Raw genomic sequence first — 24,602 nt, forward strand, 5'->3', positions numbered from 1 at the left:
GAACACCTCCACCCGCCGCTGGGAGGGCAGAAGCGCCCGGGCTGTGACACAAGCGCTGCCGAGCGCCCCGGGACAGCCCAGGGCACTCCGGGCTGCAGGGAGCCGGGCCGGGGCAGCCAAACCCAGCTGCTGGAGGGAGGATGCACAGCGGGTTTCGGGCCTTTGGCCGGGAGTGCTGCTGGGAATGTCCCGCAGGAGCCGCTGGCACGGCTCCTGCCAGAGCCCGGCCCCGCCGCTGCAGCGCAGACAAGCCCAGAGCACGGCAACTCTCCCTGAGGCTTCACACTGTTCTGCCTGGTAGTTCCATTCGAATAATTCCCAAATCAATCAGGTCAAAAAGGAAAGCCACAGTTTCGAGTGAAAAAAAAAAAAAAAAAGGCAACAAAACAACCAAAAATGGCAAACCAGCTGACAGTAGCCACTGCATCATCGGCTGAAAGATCTCACGGAGATCAACACCCACAGGAATGACAACATCTACAGAACCGAGTGACTTCTCAGAGGAAAAAAACCCAGAGCAGACCCTGGGAGCAAGTCATTGCACCAGTCAGTGTTTCACTGTGCAGCCTCGGGAAATCAGACCAAAGCTTCTCAGAGGAGAATTGGGGGCGGTTTGAAAGTGCTACTGAAGCATCATCAGACAAGTGCTGAACAGCAAAGTGTGTGATCCTGAGACACCTACAGCTACAGGCTGGGCTGAGCACACTGCATGCTCCTCTTCCAAAGGAAACTCAAGGCTTAAACTCTATTGAAATGCAACTGGCTGGGAGCAGGAGGAGCATCCCCATGGGAGTTATTGATATTAACTAGTCCTACACAGCACTTGGGGCCGGTGAAACTGTTCCCTGCCTTTTCACAACTGTTCTCCTTCTTTAACCTGGTGCCCCCATCATAGCCACAGCCTTCCCCCATGGATTAATTCCAGCACCAGCAGAGCACCTACGTGAACCGGATCCGAAGGCTCTGGGGGAGCAGCTCCCTGCAGGACCAGGGAGAGCAGAGCACGATCTGCTGGGCTGGGCTCATCTCTGGCCGGGAGATACAGGGAGGAGGGCAGGTGATGGATGAATCCTATCAGCACTTCCCCAGAGAGAGGGGAGCAGCAGCAGCCACAGCCACGGCGACTGCCCAGGAGCACAATTGTGCCTCTGAAACCTCTGTCAGGTGCTTTGTGCCTCTTGCAGCACCCACTGGAAGAAGGTGGCTTTGGCACTCAAAGTCCTGTTTTCAGTAGGAATCACAAACTTGAAGAACTGTGTTCACTTGAGACTGAGAACCTGATTTCATGAGGGTGCCCAAAGGTCACAGGCTGGGGGGACAGGGGGGAATATCACTGCAGCATCAAGGCCTGTCTTCCAGGAAATGGGTAAGGGAAATCTGAAAGCAATGTGAAATTTACGGACACGCTTCAGGAAACTTCACGTGAAGTTCCATAAAAGAGCAAAAGGATTTCTTGGCATGTTGAGAGAGGTATTTTCTGGGAAAGGGCATTATGGGAGAGTTACCTTACAGAATCTATAATCCTTTCAGAACAACAAGAGCTTGCTCAAAAGCAGCAGGACAGACTCTGTAAGGGCTGGAGCAGCCTAATGCCTCACAAATCACCAGAGTTTTATGCATTTGCTTGCCTGGTGATCCAAGCCATAGGGCAAAGCAGAGCCCACCAGGTAAATCCCCTCTGGTTCCAGTTCTAGTACTTAGAAAAGCTAAAGCTGTAATACAGCACAGCTTTAGCTTTAGGTCACCTTTCCCAGGCCTGTGCTCAGTGTCAGGCAGGGACAAAGCAGGGAGGATGAACCTGCCAAGGAGGATGAGTGGCTGCTGTCCCCAGCTCCACTCCCTGGGCCAAGTCACTCACCTGCCTCTTGTGCAAGGAACTGAGCAAGTCTGGAGCAAGGGGCTGCCTCTGCCCCAAGAGTTTTGGGGTGTAGGAAGGAGCTGGGGGATGGCTGGGGAGACCCTGCAGACCCCACTCCAGGGAGAGCTGCCCAGGGCCCCCCCAGGGAGGTTTTGCCCCATTTTCTCCAGAGAACAGCAACAGCAAACAATGGTGGAGGGCAAACTGCCCCAGAGCCACTAACCCCTAACTTTGGCCTCACCCTCCCACCCTTCAAACAACAAACATAATCCCCTGTTTCCCCCCCGATAACTGCAAATAAAGCATGGAGGGACCTAAACTATGTGGAGGTCTCTCCTGCTGCCCCTCTGCCCCAAAGGAGCTGCCAGGCAACCCAGGGACAGGGGAAATGGACGGTGCCCACCAGCTGCAGCACATTGGGCAGGCACAGGGTGACCCAGCACAGCACCAGCAGGGGACATGGCCCTGCCACGTGCGCAGCACAGTCAGGGACACGTCCCCTCCTGCACGCAGGGCGTGCACTGGACAGGGGGACAAGCGGGTGACAAGGTGGCTGCTCCCTGCCAGGACAGGACTGCAGCAAGGTGAGAGCTCTTTTCTGGTGTGGCGGGCGAGGGCACCTTGCTGCCCGCAGCCGGGGCATGCGTGGTCCATGGGGTGCTGAAGATTTTTCCCTTTGTTGAAACATTCTGTGCAAAGAAGAAAAGGATAAAAGTCAGGAGTGTGGAGGGAGAATATTCCCAGCCCTGAGGTGCTGGCTATGAAGCACCTGTCCCAGGGAGGGAGCTGAAGCCACGGCAGTACCCTTCCCCAAAACGCCAGGCCACCCATCACTCCCAGGTTGTGGGAGAAGGAAACCCAGTGACTGGGTGGAAATCCCAGCTTTTTGAGACCCATGCTTTCAGAAATGTAACTTTCATTTCAAGTTCTATGGGCTCTTCTGCTCAGTTTGGATCTTCCTCATGACACCCTTAATTTCATGGAACAGAAGGAACCCAGGTAAATCCCACTGAGTTCCCTTTACCTCTGCCCATGAAATCCATCTCCCGTATCTTCTGTTTCCCCTTGGATTTTTGGAATGGGTAAGGGCCTGCACTGCCTTTCCACCCCAGTGCCCAGAGCACAGCACAGCACACCTGGAGATGAGCAGCAGTGCTCGACAGAGGTTAACTGGGAAACTGCAGCCTGCTGGGCTGGGGCGCCTGACCCTGGGAGCAGGTGCAGGAGCACGGTGCTGCAGAAAGGAACAGCAGCACTGGTGGGTGCAGACTGCCAGGGATCCCTGCCCCTTCCCTGCCCCACCTACAGCAGCATCCGAGGCGTTCTAAGGCACAGGATGGACCCATAAGCAATAGCAAGCAGAGTGAGCAGCCGGGGTTGGCTGAACACAGCTGGCCCCCAAAGAGCCTCTTTGCACAATACAAAACACACCAACACTCACCTGTGACAAGTTCATGACTTCCTCCTGCTAGTGGCTCTATGTGAAAGAACAGAACACGGGGTGGGTTGCAAACAGAGGGGCAAGAAGTCACAAAATCCCTTCCCTTTTCTCCCTCATGGCCCCAGAGCCGCCCCCAGAGCCAGGCAGGGAGGACACGCTGGCAGCATCCCACAGTGAGAGCCCTGGCACCTACCATGCTGGAGCTGCCATGGCTGAGCTTGTCAAAGCGAAACTTCAGGTTGGACCTTGGAGAGTTTCTGTTCTTTAGATCTGCTGGAGGGAGAGGACAAACAAAGAACAAAAATAATAAACTGTGAACAAAAATATTTGCTGTAGTACTGGCTGCACTCGCCCAGCTAGGCACTTTAATAGGCTGTCAGGAGTGCTACCAATATTTAGTCTGCCTTGGCTGAATGTTTGGCAAAAGCTGTACATTAAGTGTTTGTGATGGAACAAATTGAGGCTTAATTACATTTCACAGTCCTTCCCCTGGAAATGCCACTGAAAAGGCTACAAGGAATGACTGATCCATATAATGTATGGGTGGATTTTCATGTTCTTGGCAGGAAAAATACAAAATAAACACTTCAAGCATTAAAAAAGGCTGGTTTAAGAGTTCAGAAAATCACTGACGAAGTAAGGAGGAGGACCCGTGGGGTGCTGAGACACAAGAAGCCTGCCTGCACTCCGTGGTCCCATTTTGCCTGCAACACTCCCAGTTACAGAGCTGTTTGGGTCTGTTGGTGCTTCCCAGCTGTTTCAAAAACAGCTCCTCAGCTGACAGTGTGTCTCCACGCGGCTGCTGGTGCCTTGTGGCAGGCTCTCTGTGGCTCAAGGAACCAGAGCCATGGGGATTTGTGGGCGAGGGGTGACTGCGGCCGTCCCCTGTCTCGCTGCACCGCCACCACAGGATGGGCCAGCAAAGAGCTTTTCCTGCCTGTCTGGCCCTTTTGAGCTGCACCTCACCGTGCAAATCATCCAGCTGAAATGGATGGAGTTGGTGAGAGGGTTGGCAGGAGAGGATTGGAGCCAAGACCACGGGAAGCTGATTGTTGATTAAGTAATTGTGAGTCATGGCTCAGCCTCTGGAGACAGAGTTTCCACGACTACTGCACATGCCTGTCAGGGGAGACAGAGGGAACAAAGCCACAGCAAGAGCCACCTCTGCTCTCTAATTGAGAAAGGAAACCAATTCCCCACGGAAGCAACCACAGCACATGGGGCCATCTCTGCAGAGCAGCCCTGTCAGGATGGGGCTGCCCCACACCCCGTGGGCGCCCGTCCTGCCAGGGCAAGCACAGCTCGGCTTCGCCAGGGCTGGGAGGGGGCTCCTCCATCCCAACGCACCACCACAGGAACCCAGGGGCTTTGGCTGGCTCCAGGAGCGAAAGGCAGAGCCGGTGCCTTCTGCCAGCGTGCGTGTCACCCACCTGTGGGGCTCCTGCTCATGATGACAGGGGTGGCCCCCGCGCCGGGGCTCTCGCTGCCGGGCGAAGCGCTGTACACAAACACGTCCTGCTTGAATGGCGACGCCGTGGAGGGCTGGCTTCCCTGCTCACAGAGACAGGACATGGCTTTTCCTGCAGTCAGGCCTTCCCCCACGCCCTGCCAGTGCCCCACTGCACCCGTGCCCACTGCAGCTACTGGCCTGGGCAGAGCGAGCCGTGCCCAGGGCATTCCAAGGCTCGCCGGGGTGCCACGCAGTCACAGAATGGTTTGGGTTCTTGGTTTGGAAGGGACCTTGAAGACCCTCCCTGCCATGGGCAGCGACCCCTTCCACTAGACCAGGTTGCTGCCAGCCCTGTCCAAGCTGGCCTGAGACACCTCGAGGGATCGGCAGCCACAGCAGCCCGATGTCCCACCACACACCAACCCTCCTCCCCACAGCCAGAGATGGGCTGAGCCTCCCCACCTCAGCAATGAGCAGGCACCGGGGGCTGCAGGCTCATCCCCCCTCAGAGCCCGGGGGTCTGGAGGCAGCAGGGAGCCGAGGGGAGTGGGGAACGTGCCACGGGGAGGGTTTGGTACCCACCACGCTGTCGTACTCCTCCAGGGTCTCGCTCTCCCCCGCCGTGCTGCTGAAGCTGCTGGTGCTGGAGGAGGAACGGGAGATGTTCGACCGCCCGTTCTCTTTCAGCTTGATAAAAGGCCTAGAGAGAGGCGGAACGGAAGGAAGGGCGCGGGGCTGTCACCAGGGAAGGGTGTCCCTTGGACTGTGACAGGGGGACAGACCCTCCTGCACACCCCCGGAGCAAAGTGCTGCCGAAGGAATGAACCTTTTGGGGTGCTTCAGCACACAACCACTTCCAAAGGCGTGGGATAAGGCATTGGGTGGGTGCCCAGCAGGAAACCCTAGGTGGAACTGACTTCGCCTTGGCAGGGAGGAACAGGCACAGCAGCCTTCCATGTCCTGAGGATTCGGGCAGCCTCGGTCAAACGCTGCTATTTGCTCTTCTTTGTAAAGACCAAAAAGGAGCTGTGCTCAAGAATCACCAGAATCTTTTCTCCCTTAATATCAAACTTATTTACAGTAAAATTTAGATATGATTTTGTTTGACAAATTCCTTGACGTCTGCTGAGCTGTGGTGGAAGGAGGATGGGCTCCTCCTGGCTCACCTGTCTTTGTTAGGGCATATTTCAGGGGAGCTGGGGTTGGATGAGGTTTCAGATTTCATCTCTTGGGAAGAATGTCCCAAATCTGGCGTCTTCTGGGCTCCAGAAACACTGTCACTGAGGGCACACAGACAGGTCGCACAAATTATACAAGAGACTTTACAGATATGGTCAAATTGTAGTACCCAACACCAACTACAAACTGTGAGAATGGCAGAGGCTCTGTAGGCACCACCACGGACTCACCACCTTGTCCTGCTCTCCGCCTGGCTCTCCGATGTCGTGTGCAGGCGAGGGAACAGCCCTGACCGGCGCTTGATGGGGCTCCTGGACTGGTTCTTGGCAGCAACAGCTGGGACAGGGGGCTGAGAGCAGAGAACAACAGGGTTTGAAGGCACAGCTCTCTCCTGGGGCTGCGAGGAACTGCACCGCCTGCACATCTAAAAACCCCATAATGCCAGAACTTCTTTTCTATCTCCTTTCACTTTGGGGCCAGAACCCCAGGAAGCTTATCCTTGGTTCTTCCACAAATGAGCCCAACTTGAACAAGGCATCCAAATCCACAGCCTGCTCGAGTCTGCCCCTCAGCCTGGCCCTCGCTGCCCATGCAGGGGACTGCCAAGCTGAACACAGTGACCCGTCGGGCTGTGGAGGGGTGGGAAGAGGAAGGGACAGTGGGACAGAGGGACAGAGGGACAAAGGGACATGCTCACCGAGAAGGTGGTCTTGGTCACCTCGCCGCTGTTGTGTGCAATGCCCCCGCTGAGGCTGCCTGGGATGCCACTGCCATGGTGCTTCTTCTGGCTGCCCACCATCGTCTCCATGGAGTGGCTGCGCACCCGGATGGCTCTCTGTGGCACAGGGGACAGGGGACAGCAGGTCAGCACCACCCAGCAGGGTGCTGTCCCCAGAATCCTCCCCAGCTTCAGGTCTTCCCCAGGCACAAGGGAGAGCAGCCTGTCTATGGCTCCCCGAGAGCAAGCACCCCCCAACAACAGCACAGCTCGTGGCAGCAGCCCTGGCAGGTGCTGCTGGGCATGGGCTGCCCCTGGGGAGCCCCACAGCCACCACAGGATCAGATTTTCCCCCCACTGCTCTGTGCTATCAAGGACTCCATCTCTGGGACCAGGAGATGCAGACACAAGCCCCAAGCCCTGCCTCCTGCCTGGCCAACCTCCCAGACCCCTTGGCAGGAGTGGAGACCACAGCCAAGCCATAAGCCATGTTTCTGTGCACACCCTCCACAATTCTGCCTGGACTCAGAGAGGACAGATGCTCTCCTGCCTTTCCTGCACTTCTCCTGCACCTCTCCAGCCTGTCCCAAAACAGCCCCTAAGCTGGAGGCTTCACAGCCACATAAAAGTGTTTCTGTTCTTCAGCAAGCTACTGCTTGAGAATACATTTAACCTGAATCACTGCTGTGGCTTCTGGGTTGGTCAGTCCACCTCTGGAAGGGACTGGAGGTGAGCTGTGCCCCATGGCAGCCCCAGGCTCTCCCTGCTCCTGCTGATCTTCATTTCTTCATGCCCCTTCCCTCACTCTTCTCAACAGCAACCTTCTCTGTTCCCTTCTCAGCTATCCCCTCAGCCACGGCTCCTCCAGCCCCTGAAGCCCAGCCCAGACTAAAGAGTAAATGAGCCAAGGCAGGCCAAATTCCCAAGGGTGCCTCTGCAGGGTGCAGGCTGTTTGCTGCTGGCTCCGGGGGGCATGGAGACACAGAGAGACCTGTACCAGGGCAAGAGGAAGCTGCAGCCCTGAGCTCTCACCAAGCCTCCAGTGCTGAAGACCACAGCCCCAACTGCCCCTCCTGCCCGGCCAATAACGAACATCAAGCAAGAGTCCATCAGGCTGAATTTATTGGGGTCAGCAGCGTTCATACACAATTTGATGTTGTTCTTAGGTAAAAGTGATCCGTTGCTTTGCTGCGAAGCAGCAGCCACAGGCACTCACACTCTGCAGGCTCCTGTCCAGGGCTGGGCAACTCTGAGGGGTTCCCCAACACCCCAGCCCTGAGGAGTGGCTCCTTTCCCCGCAGAAGAGGCAAAGGCACCTCTCACTCACTCAGAGCCCAGCAGAACTGAGCTCTGCTCGCCTCTGAGAACTGGGCCCCCATTGCCTGGCCAAGGGGATGGGTCGTGGGTGCAAGGCAGCGGGCAAAGAGATACGGTGGGGCCAGGTGTGAGCCCCTGCAGCCCTCCTTTAACAGTGGGGCCAGGTGTGAGCCCCTGCAGCAATCCTTTATGGTGGGGCCAGGTGTGAGCCCCTGCAGCCCTCCTGTACGGTGGGGCCAGGTGTGAGCCCCTGCAGCCCTCCTGTACGGTGGGGCCAGGTGTGAGCCCCTGCAGCCCTCCTTTACGATGGGGCCAGGTGTGAGCCCCTGCAGCAATCCTTTATGGTGGGGCCAGGTGTGAGCCCCTGCAGCCCTCCTTTACGATGGGGCCAGGTGTGAGCCCCTGCAGCCCTCCTGTACGGTGGGGCCAGGTGTGAGCCCCTGCAGCCCTCCTTCGGCGCGGGTGCTCCCCGGTCACTCCGAGAGCGCGCGGTGCAGGACGTAAGCCAGCAGGCAGCCCAGCAGCGCGGGCCCGAGGCGCCCAACACGGACCACGGGGCTCACCTCCCACCCCAGCACTCCCTGCAATGCCAAGAGAGCACGGTGTGTCTCCTCACACACACAAAGTGTGCCAGGACATCACTGCTCCACCTCAGCGCTGAGACCCAGAACGCTGCGATGTGTGACTGACTGCACAGCAGTGCCCTTCCTACACGTCTCACACTGGAACAGGGCACATCCGAGCCTCTGCAGCGGGCTCTGGGGAGCTGTGCACCCCTCCTCCCCAGCCCCATCCTCCGGGTACAGGATGAGGCGGCTCATCCACCAGTCTCACTTCCCTGTGCTACAGAAATAACCGTGCCTGAGATAACAGCAGGAGCTGTCCCAGCAGGCACAGCCAGGACAGGCCCCTGCCCAGCCAGTGACAGCCACCCAGCGCCAGCCCCCATCCGTGCTGCAGGGCAGCTGCCCCACAGACACCTGGCGATGGCTCATACCCTCACACTCAGGTGCTGCCCCTCCACCTCGAGGGGTGTCCCTGCTCCCCAGCCAGTCCCTGTCCCCACTGCCAGTGGCTGCTCAGAGTTTCCTCCGCAGCACTTGACCCATTCTTTTCCCTGCAGCCCACATCACCTGCTTTCCCTCCCGCTCACGCCGTCTCCCTGGCACTCTCAGCACCACTTCCCCACTCCACACCCAGCACATTCTCTCTGTCTTGTGTTTTAAGCACAACGACCATCACGCCCACCCGCCTGCCATGGCAGCTGCCCCAGGCACCCCTCCTGATCCCTGTCCCCCAGCGGTGCCAGCCAGCAGCCACAACGGGAGCGGGACATGTCCTGCCACAGCAGAGCCCAGCTGCAGGCACACTCTGTGGCAGGGGACTGGGCCTGAACTGAGACCCCTCCGGGGACACAAAAAATGCTGCAGCACACTGGCAGAGGGATGCTCAGGAGCTCTGGAGAAGTCACTCCAATGGGGACACTCACCAGGAATGCAACCGTGCCAGCTTCTGCTTGCTCCCACTGGGACCAGCTTGGGCACTTGGCAGGCTGAGCAGGCAGTGGTGGCAGCAGCCCCCACCTCCTCTTGCCGCCCTACCCTCAGGGGACACCTCTTGTCCCCCAACTGCACTCTGCCAACCCCAGGTGCATTTTAGCTCTGCTCTTGGCAAGGGCAGGGCTTTACCTTGAAAGACTCCAGAAAGCCTCCATGGCCCCCATTCTCCAGCTTGTCCTCCTCGGGGCCCAGCCCCAGCATGGTCTGCGTGTGCCCGTGCAGCTCGTCGTGGAGGTTGTCCAGCAGGGCAGCCCGTGTCCGGTCCTGCGGGGGAGCCAAGGCTCAGCCAGGGCTGCAGGGAGGAGCAGGGGCTCCGACCCAGGCCAGCAGCCGTGCCTCCCCGGGGGCAGGGTCACCACGCTCCCGTCCCTGCGAGCACTGACCCAGCTCAGCAGGGAAAGGCGGCTTTGAGGAGGAGTGGGACAACTCCCGAAGCCGCTGCAGTAGGGACACGTGGCCAGCGTTACCTCCAGCTTGGCAAACTTGTCGGACTTGCAGCAGGCGTTCTCAGCATTGATGAGCTTGGTCAGCAGGAACTCCCGGAACTCGGGGCTCTGCAGGGACAGAACCCAGGGAGAAAACACCCACCATTTTAGGGCTCTCTGCATCTCTGGTACCACAGCTGTACCAACCCAAACCCCAAGCTCGCAGCACCTGGCAGTCCCTCCAGATGTGGAAGCTTTGGTGGAAAACCCCAGGTGGGTTTGAGGTGCTCGTCTGCAGCAACACAGCCCCTCAGCACCAGAGCTGCTGCTGCCGCCTTGCTCAAGTAAACCATGCAGTGGTGCATGGCCACTCACCCTACCATAAACACCAGGGGCCTCAATGGAAACCAAAATTAATGCAGGTCAATTCCAGAAGTCCTGTTTTCCCCAAGCCAGTGTGCTTGGAAACACCTCAGACACGCACATCTACATTTTTATAGCTTGGAACATGCCTCCCTCTCAGCCCCTACCTTCTGGAACACCGGTGGGCTCGGCAGGGGTGGGCCAAAGGAGGGAACGTCTTCCCGGGCTGTGACTGACACCTGAGGAGTCAAGAGACATGTTATTCCCACGGGTGCAGCAGGATAACAGGGTTTATGCCACCTACACCCAGGTGATATGTCAGACTGTTCCAAGGCACATTCAAATGCTGAGGATCATCAAAACTCTTTAACAAATGAGCTGTTTTACAAACATGTATTTTATGTACTGATGTCTGTATACACACATTATGTCACAGTGCATACATAACACACCTGAGTGCACACTCAGCACACAGGTACAGTCCCCACCAGGCCGAACACTGACTGCATCACTGAGCACAGGGTAAGTGCCCTGGGTATCCTGTGCCAGGGCCTCATCATCCTCACAGGGAAGAATTTCCTCCTAATCTCTAATCTAACCCTGCCTTTCCAAGCAGGAAGCCATTCCCCCTTGTCCTGTCACTCCATGCCCTTGTCAAAAGATGCTGAAGCAAAACTGGGTGGGTGCACCCTGGGACTGCCCTCACCTTGTAGGCTGTATTATCCGCCTCGGGGTTCTCCACCTGCACCACAATGTAGGCGTGCAGGAAGTTGGAGGCAATCATGTCTGGCACAAACGGCGTGTTCTCCTCTTGGAAGATAATTGCCACAATGTCATTGCCAATGTGCCTCTTCCTCTGGAGCTAAACCGAAAGGGAGAACATTGGGTCAGCAACACCAGGCAGCTCTGCTCCTGCAGGAGCAAGGGGCAGTCTGGGAGCCAAGCAGCCACTTCCCACGGGGCCGGGGCGCTGGCAGGGCAGCGTCAGGGCATCCCCACCCAGACCCTTCTGCACAAGCTAACAGCTCTCTTACTTGTTGCGTGTCTCCCTCGGTAAAAGGCAGCTTTGTAGAGACATGAAACATTATCTCCCTGTCCCTGAACACCGTGTACACAGACTCCACTCCCGTCTGCCCGTGGCTGACATCCAGGCCTCCTCGAAAACTGGAGATCAAGGGAAAGGCGGAGAGAAACCAAGAGATGTTAATTGAAAGCTCCACAGAGAGCACCAGCGGCTGTCAGGGGACAGGCTGATGGAACAGCCCAGCTCATTTATCTTTATCTAGCAGCGAGCAAATGGGGAAGAACAAACCGTGCGTCATGTGTTGCAACCAGCCATCGCTGTCACCAGCCTGAAATACAGGGTGCACACAAAGCAGGGCTGGCCAGCCAGGGCTGACCACAGCCATGGGCACGAGCCGTGGCCTCACCATCCCTCAGCAGCAGTGGAGGTCTCTGCCTGCACGGTGGGAGCTGCAGGGACTGCCCCGGAGGCACCCGTGGCTGAGCCGCGACACCGGGCGCAGCACATGGCCACAGACTGCCTTCCATCTATGGCTGAATATAGCCAGATTTTATCACAACCTCAAAGCTGCAGGAAAAGAAATTTTTCTCTCTTGGCAGCTCAAATTTTTTTTTTAACTCCCCCAGCTTTGAAAAACAAGCCAAAACTATATTTGCTTCTGCTCCGCACATCCCGCTCATGAGCGAGATGACTTCTGTTCTCACATGTAGATATTTTTACATATGACATGGTCTCTTGTTAATGTATTTGTAAAATCATCCTTTTTATTTAACTTACCCTTTGAAGTCCTGGAGAGTTATGGTGTCTCCCAGAAAACTTAAGAAGTTCTTGAAGGCAGCGCTCTCTTCATTATTGCCAAACAGCTCCTCCTCTTGGGTCTACAAAACACAGGGTGCATGTGCTGACAGCCCCAGTTTCCCTGCCTGTCCAATCCCCTGCCATTCCCAGCTCCATCCACGGGGTCCCTGGGGTCTGGCCAGCACCTTGCTCATGGTGTCCTGCACAGCCACAGGCTGCTCCCCACCTCTGCTCCCCAGGCTGGCACCACCACATTCACCACCAGCCACCAGCACCACCCGTGGGCTGTCACAGCCCGCTCAGCACAGCCCAGGACAGCCTAGGGCAGAGCTGCTGAGAGCCTCTTCTGAGCCCCAGCAAGGACCTTAGGATAATTTCCAGCAAATACCAAAGCAGAAGCGAATCCTCTGTTGAAAAATCCCTAATTGTCTCCTGCTTGCTGTATTTCAAAACAATGAGACCCTAATGACAGCCTTGCACAAGTCACTCAATCCAACCCAAAATGCAACATGTAGAGTGCCTGCCAGAGTAATTTAATTCTCAGTGAGTTCTGAGGCTGAGTTCTGCCCTCCCCAGCCAGAGTCCCCCTGCTAATGACAGCATTTTCAGCAAGCGCCTCTCTTCAGAGCCCGCAGTCCCTCCAGACAAACGTAGCTGTTTAGCTGTCTAAACATATATCTGATTAAAATACCACGCCTGCTAAAATCCACTTTCACATCCGCTTTTCCCTACAGCAGCTTGTGGGCTGATTTCCATACTGAGACTTTTCAGTCACATCATTTTTTAATGAGTGGGGAAAACCTCCGAGCAATGAGAGACAGCCAGTGAGGACATCCGGTGACACGAGGTGCTGCACGTGGCAGAATTAAGGTCAGAGCTGAGCCTGTGCTCGTGAAACGTGGATCTCTGGTGCACAGGGACACGCTCCATGAAAGCAGCGTGGGGACAACTCACCTGCCTGAACTTCTGATAGATCACACCGAACTTGAACGTGTTGTTGACCTCATGCTCATCATAAGACACTATCATCTGGGATGCCTGCAGGAAAGCAAAATGCCAGTTGTTTCATCTGGTGGTTCAAAATGTGATGGCCAAAAGATCCATGGTGAGGAAAGCCCACCAGAGCTGCAGCAGGGTACAACAACAGCTGGGCAGCATCGGGGGAGTGGAAGGGGGTAAGAAGCCAAATTCCCACATAATTAGGCTAAAAGTTTTCAACGCTGGCCCTGGGTGTGGTTGTCAGTGTCCCTGCAGAACACACAACCAACTTGGGCAAGTTACCTCACCTTGGGGTAGAGAACCGGGTTAAACTTCAGCCCAGAGGCATCGTCACAGAAGGCCTGTGGGCAAGGGGAAAGAGCAGTCAGTGCCAGGTCCTTGGCCAAAACTTCAGCCATGAATGTCTTATAAAGAAGCCAAATACAGCCTCCAATAGCAGGAGCTCCCCACTTCACACCCTCTCTCTCAGATGCCCCATGGCCTGGCTGGCCCCAGCTGAGGATGCAGCAAGCCAAGTCCCAGGTCCCTCTGTGCCAAATGAGGGCCACCTTCTCTCCCTTGCCCAGGACCAGCAGGAAACCAAGAGCAGGGCGAGCACACAGCACCACCCAAGCGCCCCTGGACCTGAGAGCCCAGGCACTGCTGCCCAACACGTGCCAGCACTGCCTGAGGTGCACTGGCCCAGGCTTTGCTGCACGAGCTCCAGCCAAGCCAGGCAATTCACCTTTGCAATCTGGGGGATACTCGGGAGTTTGCTGAATCCTGCCAATGGAATCCTTTCATGCAGTGTCTTCACTTTGGACCTAGCAAAGAAACAAAGAGCAGGCAGATGTCAGAGTGTCTGCAGCGAAGCAACACCCGCTGCTGGGAAACACAGCTGTGCTGCATTTGTTGGGCTGGTTAGTGAGCAAAGGCTCGATTTGTCTTCTCATCTCTTAAAATATTCATAGTTCCAGGGAAATGACACAATGGTTCAGACATGCTGGGTCCTGTCAGCTTATGGAGGGATGGTGAGAGAAGTGGCTGGTGTTATCCCAGGGAGGATTAAACCCACAGAGGTTTACGTTCAGTTCCAGCGGGTTTAGCGACAGATCAAAGTCTCACCTTCATTATCAGGTTTAGGCAGTCCCAGCACAGAAACATAGGGATGCTGCCACTGCCTCCCGTCCCACCCAGACCCCCTCCACATGCTGCCAGTCCAGCTCAAGCTCCTGCTGTAGAAACAGAACCAGGGACTCCCAAAGAGAGAATATTTTGTTAAACAAAGTTGGGTTTTTTTCTGTACCTGAGTATAACCCTTAAATATTCTGTGCCATCTGTCTCCTCGCATTTAACAGAGAGGATCAGATTTCCAAGGCTGCTGGCTGTACAGTAGAAATTTAAATGATCCTAAAAATAGAAAACAGCATGTTAGCAGCCGGGAAGCAACTCGCCGATGGCAGGGACACTGCCTGGGCACTCACCTGCCGCCCCAGCACCCTCCCATCACCCCCCCTGCCCCCCGTGCCAGGAGCGGGGCTGTGAGCAAGAGGGCAGGGGCTGCCATACAGGGCCCCACGTTGGCTGAGCCCCAGGTCCCCAGGGGCAGGAGGCTCAGAGCCAGCATCCCCACTGCTGTCACAGGAGACCTGTGGCTGTGGGGCCCGGGGCAAAGGCCACATGTGTGCCCCTCACTGCCATGCTGGGAACCCAGCAGTGCCTCCATTCCCTGCAAACAGGGAAATGGTAAAACTTGCCCAGTTTGCTCTCAAGTGGAGAGTTTTCTTAGTCAAAGGTGTGCAACTTTGAGCCCGTGGGCTGGAGGAACCCACCTTCCCCAGGAAATGCTTGCGGTAGGCTCTGGCCTCTCCCTTGCACTCCAGCTTGTAGCCGTAGGTGCTGGGGCTGAGGTTTTCCTCCTCCTCCTCGCAGATGCTGCTGTCAGATGAGGTGGGCGTGCCAAGGTTTTCTGGGTCTTCTATCCAGTACCCCCCAAACTGGGGCAGGATGATCAGCGGGTATGGGCTACCCTTCTCCAGGATCTGCAGAGACATGTGCCGTGAGGGCTCAGGCAGGACAGGGGTGTGGATGAGGGATGCAGAGCTCATTGCTCCATGTTTTGCCCCCCTGCTGCAGCAGACCCCAGCCCTGGCACCAGGAGGGACACATCCAGCCCCTCTCTGACACCTCTTCTCTGTCACAGAAGAGGGCACATGCTACTGAGGAAAGCCAAAAACCACAAAGGCAGGGAGGGGAACACACTTTATGTAGCTCCTCTCAGAAACAGAATCTCCACCAACTCCTCTGCCACCAGCAATTTTGGAAAGGCATTCACCAGAAGGTGTTCGGGGGTTCAGGGCACCCACCTCATCGATGCTGGGGTATGGGATGTAGTCTTCCTGGAAAAAGGAACCAAAACATCATCTATGACCATCTGCTCCCCACCAGCTGCCCCTTAAAACCCCAGCCCTGCCCACCCAAGGCAGGGAGCGCCTCCAGCACCCGCTGGTCCCTCGCAGGAAGGCACCAATGCAGGCTAAGTCCTGCCTAAAGGGAGTTCCTGTCCTGGTGCAAGTTCCCAGTGCGGTGGCAGACCGCAGCCCTTCTGCACAGCTGGAAGCTGAAATGCACGGGTCTGGACACAAAGCGGGATTAGGGATTTACAGGCACCGTGCTCCCATCTCTGCCATTCAATCAGTGCCTTGTTTTAGATAACATCTAAATCCTTCCCAGCCCTCTGAGTGGCTGTCTTTGACATCACATTAAACCTCTGAGATGGGAGGGACACTTGAAGAAATCCCCTCAAGAAACAAAAATCAACCAACCTTGTGTTTTTGGCTTCCAGACCTCTGTTCTTCCAGTTTTGGTGCCTGTTTGGAACAAAATGAATGCATCAAACAATTGAGATGCTTTTACCCACACAGGAAGTCAGTCCACCAACATGAGAGTATTTTGCTACATGGAGATCACTCCAACCCAAGCGGCTGGAAGGTGAGGTCTGTTCCTGGGACAGGCCCTCTGCCCTCAGGGGCTCTGCTGGGGCACACATCCCCAGTTACTGGCATGCACACTGCTGCTCACCTGCATTTTTTCCAGCATTTCGAAGAATTCTGCCGACTGAAAAGAAAAGAAGGAAATCTACTGTTCGATAAAAGCAGACACAAGGCAAGCCAGTCCAAGCCACACCACAGCAGGGACACTGCACCCCCACCCTGAGCACTTGTCCTGCTCGCTGAATGTGACCAGGCAGCTGTGACACCGGGATTCCCATCCAGCCCCACCTGGAGCTCAGCATCCTTGCTGCAGCTGCCCTCGCCAGAAGCCCTCGACTCCCAAAAACGCCGAGCTTTGAGCACGTTTGATCAGGGTTCTTGAATCATTTGTTTTCCTAATGACAGCAGCATTGGTGAAGCTGCTGCCGTGGCGCTGGGTTGCCCGGTGCAGGGTTAATCCCCCTTGCCACAGGGACTAAGGGGATTACTGAGCGGCTCCTGTTAGAAACCCGTTCCCGCTGCCGGGCAGGAGCCGGGCAGGAGCCGCGGCACCGCGCCCACGGGCGAGTGGCCCCGCGCCCGGGGCGACACAGGGGGACAGGGACAAGCACCCCAGCAGGCGGGCACAGCCACCACCGGCTCTCGGGAGAGCTCGGACCCGCTGACGGCTCCGCCGCGCTCTCCCCCGGCGACAGGACCTTCAGGTGAGCCTGTTCCTGATCTACCTGTGCTGCCAGCGAGGGCCAGTCCCGGCGGTGGCCGTGCTCCCGGGAGCTGCTCTGGGCCCCCCTGGACCTGCTGGACACTCCCGATCCCGCTCCCAGCTCTTGCTGCTGCCAGGTACACACAAATAAACTGCCCTGCCGAACTGCGGCTGCGAAGGCGGCGCTCCCACTAACCCTAAGTGGCTTTCCTGGAGGCGTGGCGCCCCCGCCCCGTCCCGTCCCGTCCCTCTGCCCTCCCTCGACCGCCCGAGGGGCGAGGGAAGAGCCGCGTCGGCAGCTCCCATCCTCCCGGCTGCCAGAAACGGTGTGCGGGAGAGACACGCGTGATTTGGGGCCAAAAAAAGGGGTCATGGTCACAAGGGGAAAGGCAAGGGGGGTGATTTTTAGTGAGAGCTTAGAATAGACCGAATTTCTCAAAAGACAAAAAAAAAGGAAAAAAACAGAGGAAGCGATAAAGAAACAAAAATCAAAGGAAAGGAAAAGTCTGAGAGAATTTTTTTCCTTTAATATTTGTGGTGAGCAAAGGTCGGATTTACAGCACGAGCAGTCCATGGCTGCCAGCACAGGTGGAGCAGCTGTGGCTGGGACACAACCCTGGCTGTTTCCAGATTTAGACCATGCCCCTCCTTACCTAACACACCTGCAGGAGTCAAAAAGAAAAACCTCAGGCTCAGACAGCTCTGTGCCCCCAGCGGAACACTCTTTAAAAAGTCTTCCTTAGATTGAGCTTGGTTTGGATTCTGTTTATCTCCAGGTACAAATGTTCTCGGGCAGTTCCAGGTCCTGCTCTACCAGTGGCCAGAGCCAAGACCTGACCCCACGGTGGCCCTGGCCCCAGCTGCTACTGAGAGCCCCAGAGAAAATGCCACACGTACTGAGCACGGCATGCAGCCCTTCAGAGCACACCTGGAGCCAGCTTTCCTGGGCCACAAAGGAAAGGACAGAAAGAAAACCCCGCGCCAGGCAGGAGCAGAGTGGAGGGCAGCAAGCAGAGCTGTGCACCCCTCCCCAGTGCTCTCCCCCCATGTCGCAGCCCTGGAAGAAACCCATTTCCTTCCTGGCATGGCCACATCATGCATCAGCCACACAGCCAGACCTCCTCACGGGCACCCAGCAAGAGCTCCAGCCCCGCCATCCTGCCCAGCCCGCCTCCCTTTGGGAGCGTTTCCTCAAGCCAGAGGCACAGCAGGACAGCCGGCTTGTTATTTCAAAGGGTGGCTCCCCTGGGAGGCAAAGTGCCCGGAGCAGGCTGGGCGGGCAGCAGGCGGGGTTCGCAGGGCACAGGTGGGGTTTGAAGGGCACAGGTGGGGTCTGCAGGGCACAGGTGGGGTTCGCAGGGCACAGGTGGGGTTTGCAGGGCACAGGCGGGGTTTGCAGGGCACAGGTGGGGTTCGCAGGGCACAGGTGGGGTCTGCAGGGCACAGGTGGGGTTCGCAGGGCACAGGTGGGGTTTGCAGGGCACAGGCGGGGTCTGCAGGGCACAGGTGGGGTTCGCAGGGCACAGGTGGGGTCTGCAGGGCACAGGTGGGGTTCGCAGGGCACAGGCGGGGCTCGCAGGGCACAGGCGGGGTTCGCAGGGCACAGGTGGGGTTCGCAGGGCACAGGTGGGGTTCGCAGGCACAGGTGGGGTTCGCAGGGCACAGGCGGGGTTCGCAGGGCACAGGTGGGGTTCGCAGGCACAGGTGGGGTTCGCAGGGCACAGGTGGGGTTCGCAGGGCACAGGCGGGGTTTGAAGGGCACAGGCGGGGTTCGCAGGGCACAGGCGGGGTTTGAAGGGCACAGGCAGGTAGGTGCCTGCTGGGACGCGCAGCTCAGGATGCCCAACCCCGTGGCGGGCACAGAGCCACCCAGCACGGGGCTGGGAGGGTCACCGGGAGGGAAATACCCTGGGAATCACCCAGAGGCAGGCAGCCCGGGGCTGGGGAGGGTCACCGGGAGGGAAGCAGCGCCGGGACCCGGCGCCCCGCCTGGCAGCGCCCTCGCCCGGGGCGGCGGCGGGGATGGGCCGGCACGCATGGGCCGGGCGGAGAGGGATGGCGTCGGAACCGGCTGCATTCCAGAAACCACCTACTGCTGCTCCTGCGGGAACAGCCCCGAGCCGTGCGGCCGCTGCGGAAGCGCTGCCGCCCCAGCCCGGCCCCGCACCGCACCCTCACCTTCATGGTCGGGGGCGCCGTCAGGGGGGGCGACAGGGGCCGCTCCGGGACGGTCACATCCGCGCTGTTCAGCAGCTCCTGTTTCCTGGAAAACCAAACACGGGCATGTCAGCTCCCCCCGGCCCGAGCCAGCGCACCACGCTGGAGATAAGGGTTATCTCCTCAAAGCCGTGGTGTGCAGCTGCCTGTGCAGTAATACCTGGAATCTGAGAAAAAACCCAGCAGGCAGTGTGAGGAGGTGATAAAGTCATCAGAAGAGCCTGTGCCCAGGGTGGGCTGCGAGTCCCCAGGTGTGGTGCTGGTGGTGCAGGGACAGCAGGGCTGGGCTCCTATGACAGGAATCAGCCATGCCCGGGGCTTCCCTCCCTCTGGCACCCTCCCCACCCGGGCAGGACCTGCGGCTGAGCAGCCTTCCGGCAGCAGAGGAGGCTCAGTGACACCCAGGGACACCCCAGCACGGCTTTGCAGGGACCCAGCTGAGGGCCCTTTGCCAAAACGGCACCTGGCACCCCATTTGGAAGTACCAAGAGCCATCATGAAGATGCAAGACCCCAGGAAAGCAGAAAGCAGCCTCTGTGCCATGGAGCTGTCAAGACAGCCCCCCCAAAAGTCCCCTAAGCTTTGGAAAAGCAGGGCCTCAGCCCTCCCCTGAAGAAAATTCCCATCCCTGTCGCCCGGCGGTTCCGGGCAGGCAGCCACGCCACCACGCAGCGGCACTGCCAGATGCTCCTCCGGGAGTCAGAAAATCTGAGATTTAATTTAGTTTCCTCTTGTCCCTGCCAGGTTAGTCCTGCAGAAACCGGGCCAAAATGCCCAACTGTTTATCTCGGTAACGAGGTTTGGTTCCCATGGCAGCGCGCCCCGGGATGGCTCCGCGCAGCGCCGCGGCACCGATCCCGCCGGGCCCTCCAAAACGCACAGCTCCTGCCACGGGGTGCACCTGCAGCTCCTGCCCCCCGGAACACCTGCCCCCGGCCGCCAGCCCCACCACCCGCGCCCTGCCCTCCCAAGCCCCGGGGTTTGTGACAGCAGGTGACAACACCTGCGGGTCGTGGGTGCCTGCAGCCCCTCCTCGGCAGGGCCCCGCGGCACGGAGGTGCTGAGGGGATGCACTGGGGAGGCAGAGTGGGACCAGCAGCATCGTCCCACTCGCAGCCAGGGGAGTCATGGCACCACCTGGGCTGAGCCAGCGAGATGGGCTCAGCCAGAGGCACTGGGGGAAATACCCACTGCATTGAGTCCAAATGTGAATCCAGACCAAGAACTGGTGTCTCACATCACATTAAATCAAACTAAATCTTCGTTCTCTCTTTTTCATATCAGAGCAGGTTAAATTTACATTGTTACACCTCATTTAAGCTCCTGGCATCTTCCACTTTTCCAGTGCAAGAAATTAGCTGGAGCAATGTGGGGCGATAGCAGAATTGCTGTCCTGCCCACCCGTACTGTTTATCAAGCTCCTTCCCCCTCTGCTCTCCACAACCTCACCATGTCTCTACTGCTGAAAATTGCCGAGGATGACAGATTTTCCTTGTTTGCTCTTTGACTTTCTAGGACACTAAAGCACAGCCTGATCTGGAGCAAACCACTCATCCCCTGCTCTCCTTGCTTTGAACCCTGAGCTCTGCCTGATTGCACTCAGCTGCACAGTGGCCTCAAAGGCATAAAACAGATACGACTTTGAAAAGATTAAAGTTAAAGGGATGCGCACAAATAATTTGATTTGATCTGGGATTTGTAGTGGGTTGCCATAGCATCATATTCTAAGTATTATAAAATCACCCAACTTAACAACATGTTCCTCTGTCACATGCTGGCTGCTTCTTTGGGGCCAAACTGCTGGAACTGCTCCTGCAGTTCCGGGAGAGCAAAACAAGCCCATCCCCAAGGACTGCTTGGAACGGGCCTCTGCGCTGGGAATCTGTTATGGCAAAGTCCAACCACAGGCGCCGATGATTCAGCCCGCCACCAGCGCGGGGCTCAGGGGCCGGCGCCCATTCCCAAACTGATTGCCCTCGGAGGACGATAAACGAGTCAGGGGGAAGATTAGCACGCCCTTGTCTGTGCACCGGGAGCTCACAGCAGCCCCGCTCTGCGACCCAGCTGGCACGGAGGGTGCGAGTCTCTGCGCAGCCTGAAGCACAGCAGAGGATGGGCCCTGGGCACGCCGGGCAGCTCCCCGGCACTCGCCCTTCCCTGGCACCACAGGGGATGTGCAGCTCCAGCAAAGGGCACAGCGCTGTGTCCGCCCCCTAAGGGGGCAGCTGGCAGCTGCCAGGGGGCTCTGCCCGCCCCTGATGCCCACCCTGGCCACGGCCACAGCCGGGCAGCAGCGCCCAGGACGGGCCAGAGCATCCTCCGGAGCCGCGCGGCCGGACACCAGCCTCTCCAGAAGGAAACGTGGGCATCACTTCTGCAATTTGATTTCTTTGTTTTTCTCGTTAGGCAAATTAAGAGAGAAGGAAAAAGAGAGAATTAGAATCCTGCATACTTAGTAAATCTAATTAAGGAAATACCTTAATGCGGTTATGGCAGGGCCGACTGCAGGGTTTCCGAAGGGAGACTGAGATCAGCCCAGCCATCCCGGCCCCCCCGGTGCTGGGGGGACCTGTTGCCAGCTCTCAGGGAGGCAAAGCCCACCTGCCAAGGGCTGCTCTCCTGGCTCCTTCCAAAGAGGGAGAAAATGGGGATTTTCCCCCTCATTTTGGGGGGAAGCCATGGACACCGGTGAGCTCCCAGCACAGCACAGGCAGGTGAGGTCTTTCTCTTTAAAGCATCCCTGATCACAGTCCTGAAGCACCTTCAAATTAATATCCTGTATTTGGTAAAAGCCCTGTTCAGCAGAGCCACGGCTGCCTGGACCCCTGGAGTGTTCCCAGCCAGACCCTGACTCCGAGTGCACCCCTCTCTCATGCTCTCTCAAACCAAAGCCTAATGAAAACCCCCAGTGCATCCCACCTCCTCATTTTGTCCATCGGATTGATTTCCCAGACAGGCTCTAAACCAACACAGTGCATTTAGATAAACCCCAGGTGGGGAGGGGAGATGCCAGTCTATTCTCTGACGTGGTGAAATGCTCCACATGTGGCTGGCTCTACCTCTGTCAAGATGTGCAAATGAGAAGGGAGCACCCCAGGTTACCCGCATGCCTATGCTCAATTCCACAGACCAAACCTGGCCTAAGGAGGTACCAAACTCCTGCAGCAACAAGTTCTGCCTGTCAGATGCCTCATCCTTGAGAAGGTCAGCAATGACTCTTCTGTAAATTAACAGCCTCTATTTTTGGACTCATCATTTTTTATCCTTGATGGGCATCACCTTGCCAGCTGCTTGCTTTTTAGTTTGTTTCATATTCCATGCCTGATCTCCTAAGTTTTCAGAGGGGACTGTGCTTCCATATCACTTTCCATCCCCCCCCACCCAGGCTCAGCCCTGTCCACAGCGGGCAGTGGGAGTGGGGCACATCCTCCCTCTGGGGGGGCTGCTCTCCATCCCCCACACAACTGGGACTGACCCCAGGGACACAAGCACCTGCTGACACACCAGGCAGAGCAGCACGGCCAGGGGCTCTTGCCAGCTGCTCACAAATTGAAAAAAAAACCAAAAAAAAACAAAACCAAAAACTGTGGGTTTTTGCAACACAGACAAGGGCACCTTGCTGTGAGCTTACACCTGGAAATCTGCAGTGAGCGCCTGAACGAAGAACCTTGCCCTGACTTTGAGCAGCTCTCCACCCAATCCCAGGATGCCAGGCAGGCAAGATCTCGCTGCATCATCACTCATCCCACGGAGGACAGCAGCAGAGGACATGCACTGCTGCAGGCTCCCACTGATGTCAGACAGTTGTGGGGCTCCAGAATCCCCAGACATGGGGTGCAGCCCAAGCACTCAGTGCTGCAGAGCTGCCAGACCCTTGGGCAGAGCCCCTGCCGTGGAACATCTTCCCCAGAAACTGATTTACCTTGTTATGTCCTGGCTCAGCTTTGCCCTATTCAGCAGTGCTGCCTTCTCACATCGAAGCCTGAGAGTCAGCAAAAAAAAAGTGCAGCATTTTCTCATCTACATTTCTTGCAATAAATTACATATTTGCAAACTGCCAGCCTGCACCTGCACACACACAGTGTCCCTGGCCCGCTGTCCTCGGAGTGGGACTGCAGCCCTGCTCAGGGAAAGGTGACACAACTGCCGGTGGGGTGGGCTTTAATTGCCCCTCCAAACAGCAAATAAACATTGTTGAACAGTTCAGCGCTTGAGCAGGCAGGATCCCAGCTGCCTGTGCTGGCCACAGGGGCCACTCTGCTGCCTGCACTGGCCGTGGGGTCCCTGCTGCAGCACACACTGCCCGTCCCGCTGGGCAGGGGGCAGCAGCAAGGAGCTGACTCCTGCTTTGCCTGCACCTCTACAGACCTGGAATCTTCCCAACGGGCCAAGGGCTTCCCACTGGGCCAGCCCAGGACAGGACAGTGAGGCTCGAAACGCAAGTAATGGTGAAAAGAAGTTTTTATCCTTTACAAAATGCGCTGCCTGGTCTGCCTTGCAGGAATATAGAAAGTGGCAATTTCCCGCAGATCGGGGTAAATCAGCCAAGGCACTTGCAGACATTTTCAGACCAGAAGGCTCGTCTGATCCTGTTCCTGCCAAACCCGAGCCAGGAACCTCGGGCAGCCGTTTCTGAGCTGATTCAATAATTTGCAAATTGCAGAGAACAGCTCCCAGAAACCTGCGCCTCCAAACGCCGCGGCACTGGTGCCAAAGGGCAAGGGGAGGCTGTGAGAGGAGACGTGCCCCCCACCAGGGCACCCACCCACCAGCTCTGCCCTGTGAGAGGACAGCCACCACGGCGTCACCTCACTTGCACGTGGGACAGTTGGGAAAATTCATTTAGATATAAATACAGTTCCAAATGCCAGGCTTTCAGAGCAAAACAGGAGAAAGGAAGAGCCCGCAGCAGCAGCCACCCCCCAGACCTGCCCCCCAGCTCAGGTGTGCAGGGGAGGCACAGGTGAGAAGACTGCAGGTGGAGGGGCAGGTAAGCATCACCCAGCTCTGCCAGGGGAGCCTGGTGTGCCACGCTGCGCTTCGCTGGGCTGCTGACAGGGAGGGACATGGGCCACCACAGACTCTGCAGCTGCCACCGATCCTGCCAGGCTTGCATATGGCTCATGGAAAGCAAAATTCAATTGCAAATGCAGAACAAAGACTGAATGTAGGAGGGAAAAAAGCAAACAGGAGCAGGTGGAGGAACAGAGTCCCTTTTGACGATGCTGCTAGCAGTCCCTTCCTTTTCCTGCAGATTATGTCACTTTGATGGCCCTGGCAGCTTGCATAAGATGAAACAACCACCGTAAAGCACTGCTTGAATTCTTGCAATCACTCCCATGGAGGCTCCTCAGTCCAAGGCAGACAGAAAAAAAACCTCCTCAGGGTCTTGTTCTCCCCTTGAGAAATCCGTGTGACTCTTGTTGCACTCAGTAAACCCTGCAGCAAGAGGCGCACTGAGACGTTCTGTGCACAACATGATGCTGGGGAAAAAAATAAAAAGGAAAACCAGGCTCAGACATCACGGGGCAGATTCCGGTGCAAGTTCAGAGCCAGGTTTTTTCTAAGCACTCCAGTGT

General features: G+C 57.1%; 1 protein-coding gene across 23 annotated transcripts in view; it reads right to left on the minus strand.

The window, feature by feature from the left end:
- Positions 1-361: 361 nt before the first annotated feature.
- The window catches only part of RAP1GAP2 (RAP1 GTPase activating protein 2), a 54,964-nt gene continuing 30,723 nt past the window's right edge, over positions 362-24,602 (minus strand). For 10 of the 23 annotated variants that reach the window (XM_038158346.1, XM_038158361.1, XM_038158350.1 and 7 more), the window contains 23 exons: positions 18,985-19,069; positions 16,192-16,227; positions 15,936-15,980; positions 15,477-15,509; positions 14,943-15,152; positions 14,417-14,520; positions 13,856-13,934; positions 13,419-13,472; positions 13,087-13,170; positions 12,112-12,212; positions 11,345-11,474; positions 11,017-11,172; positions 10,478-10,549; positions 9,990-10,076; positions 9,652-9,786; positions 6,626-6,763; positions 6,159-6,277; positions 5,916-6,029; positions 5,332-5,449; positions 4,730-4,850; positions 3,493-3,572; positions 3,300-3,335; positions 362-2,547 (listed from right to left, as the gene is read on the minus strand). In XM_038158346.1, the coding sequence (XP_038014274.1) occupies positions 3,327-3,335; positions 3,493-3,572; positions 4,730-4,850; positions 5,332-5,449; positions 5,916-6,029; positions 6,159-6,277; positions 6,626-6,763; positions 9,652-9,786; positions 9,990-10,076; positions 10,478-10,549; positions 11,017-11,172; positions 11,345-11,474; positions 12,112-12,212; positions 13,087-13,170; positions 13,419-13,472; positions 13,856-13,934; positions 14,417-14,520; positions 14,943-15,152; positions 15,477-15,509; positions 15,936-15,980; positions 16,192-16,227; positions 18,985-19,069 (2,110 nt within the window). In that variant the 3' untranslated portion in view covers positions 362-2,547; positions 3,300-3,326. Of the gene's footprint in view, positions 2,548-3,299; positions 3,336-3,492; positions 3,573-4,729; positions 4,851-5,331; positions 5,450-5,915; positions 6,030-6,158; positions 6,278-6,625; positions 6,764-9,651; positions 9,787-9,989; positions 10,077-10,477; positions 10,550-11,016; positions 11,173-11,344; positions 11,475-12,111; positions 12,213-13,086; positions 13,171-13,418; positions 13,473-13,855; positions 13,935-14,416; positions 14,521-14,942; positions 15,153-15,476; positions 15,510-15,935; positions 15,981-16,191; positions 16,228-16,828; positions 17,469-18,984; positions 19,070-19,183; positions 19,952-24,602 lie in introns of those variants that run through there. The other 13 variants (XM_038158348.1, XM_038158354.1, XM_038158349.1 and 10 more) reach the window with 10 other exon arrangements.

This window comes from Motacilla alba, chromosome 19 (assembly GCF_015832195.1).
Source record: "Motacilla alba alba isolate MOTALB_02 chromosome 19, Motacilla_alba_V1.0_pri, whole genome shotgun sequence".
In the NCBI taxonomy this organism is placed as follows: Eukaryota; Metazoa; Chordata; class Aves; order Passeriformes; family Motacillidae; genus Motacilla; species Motacilla alba.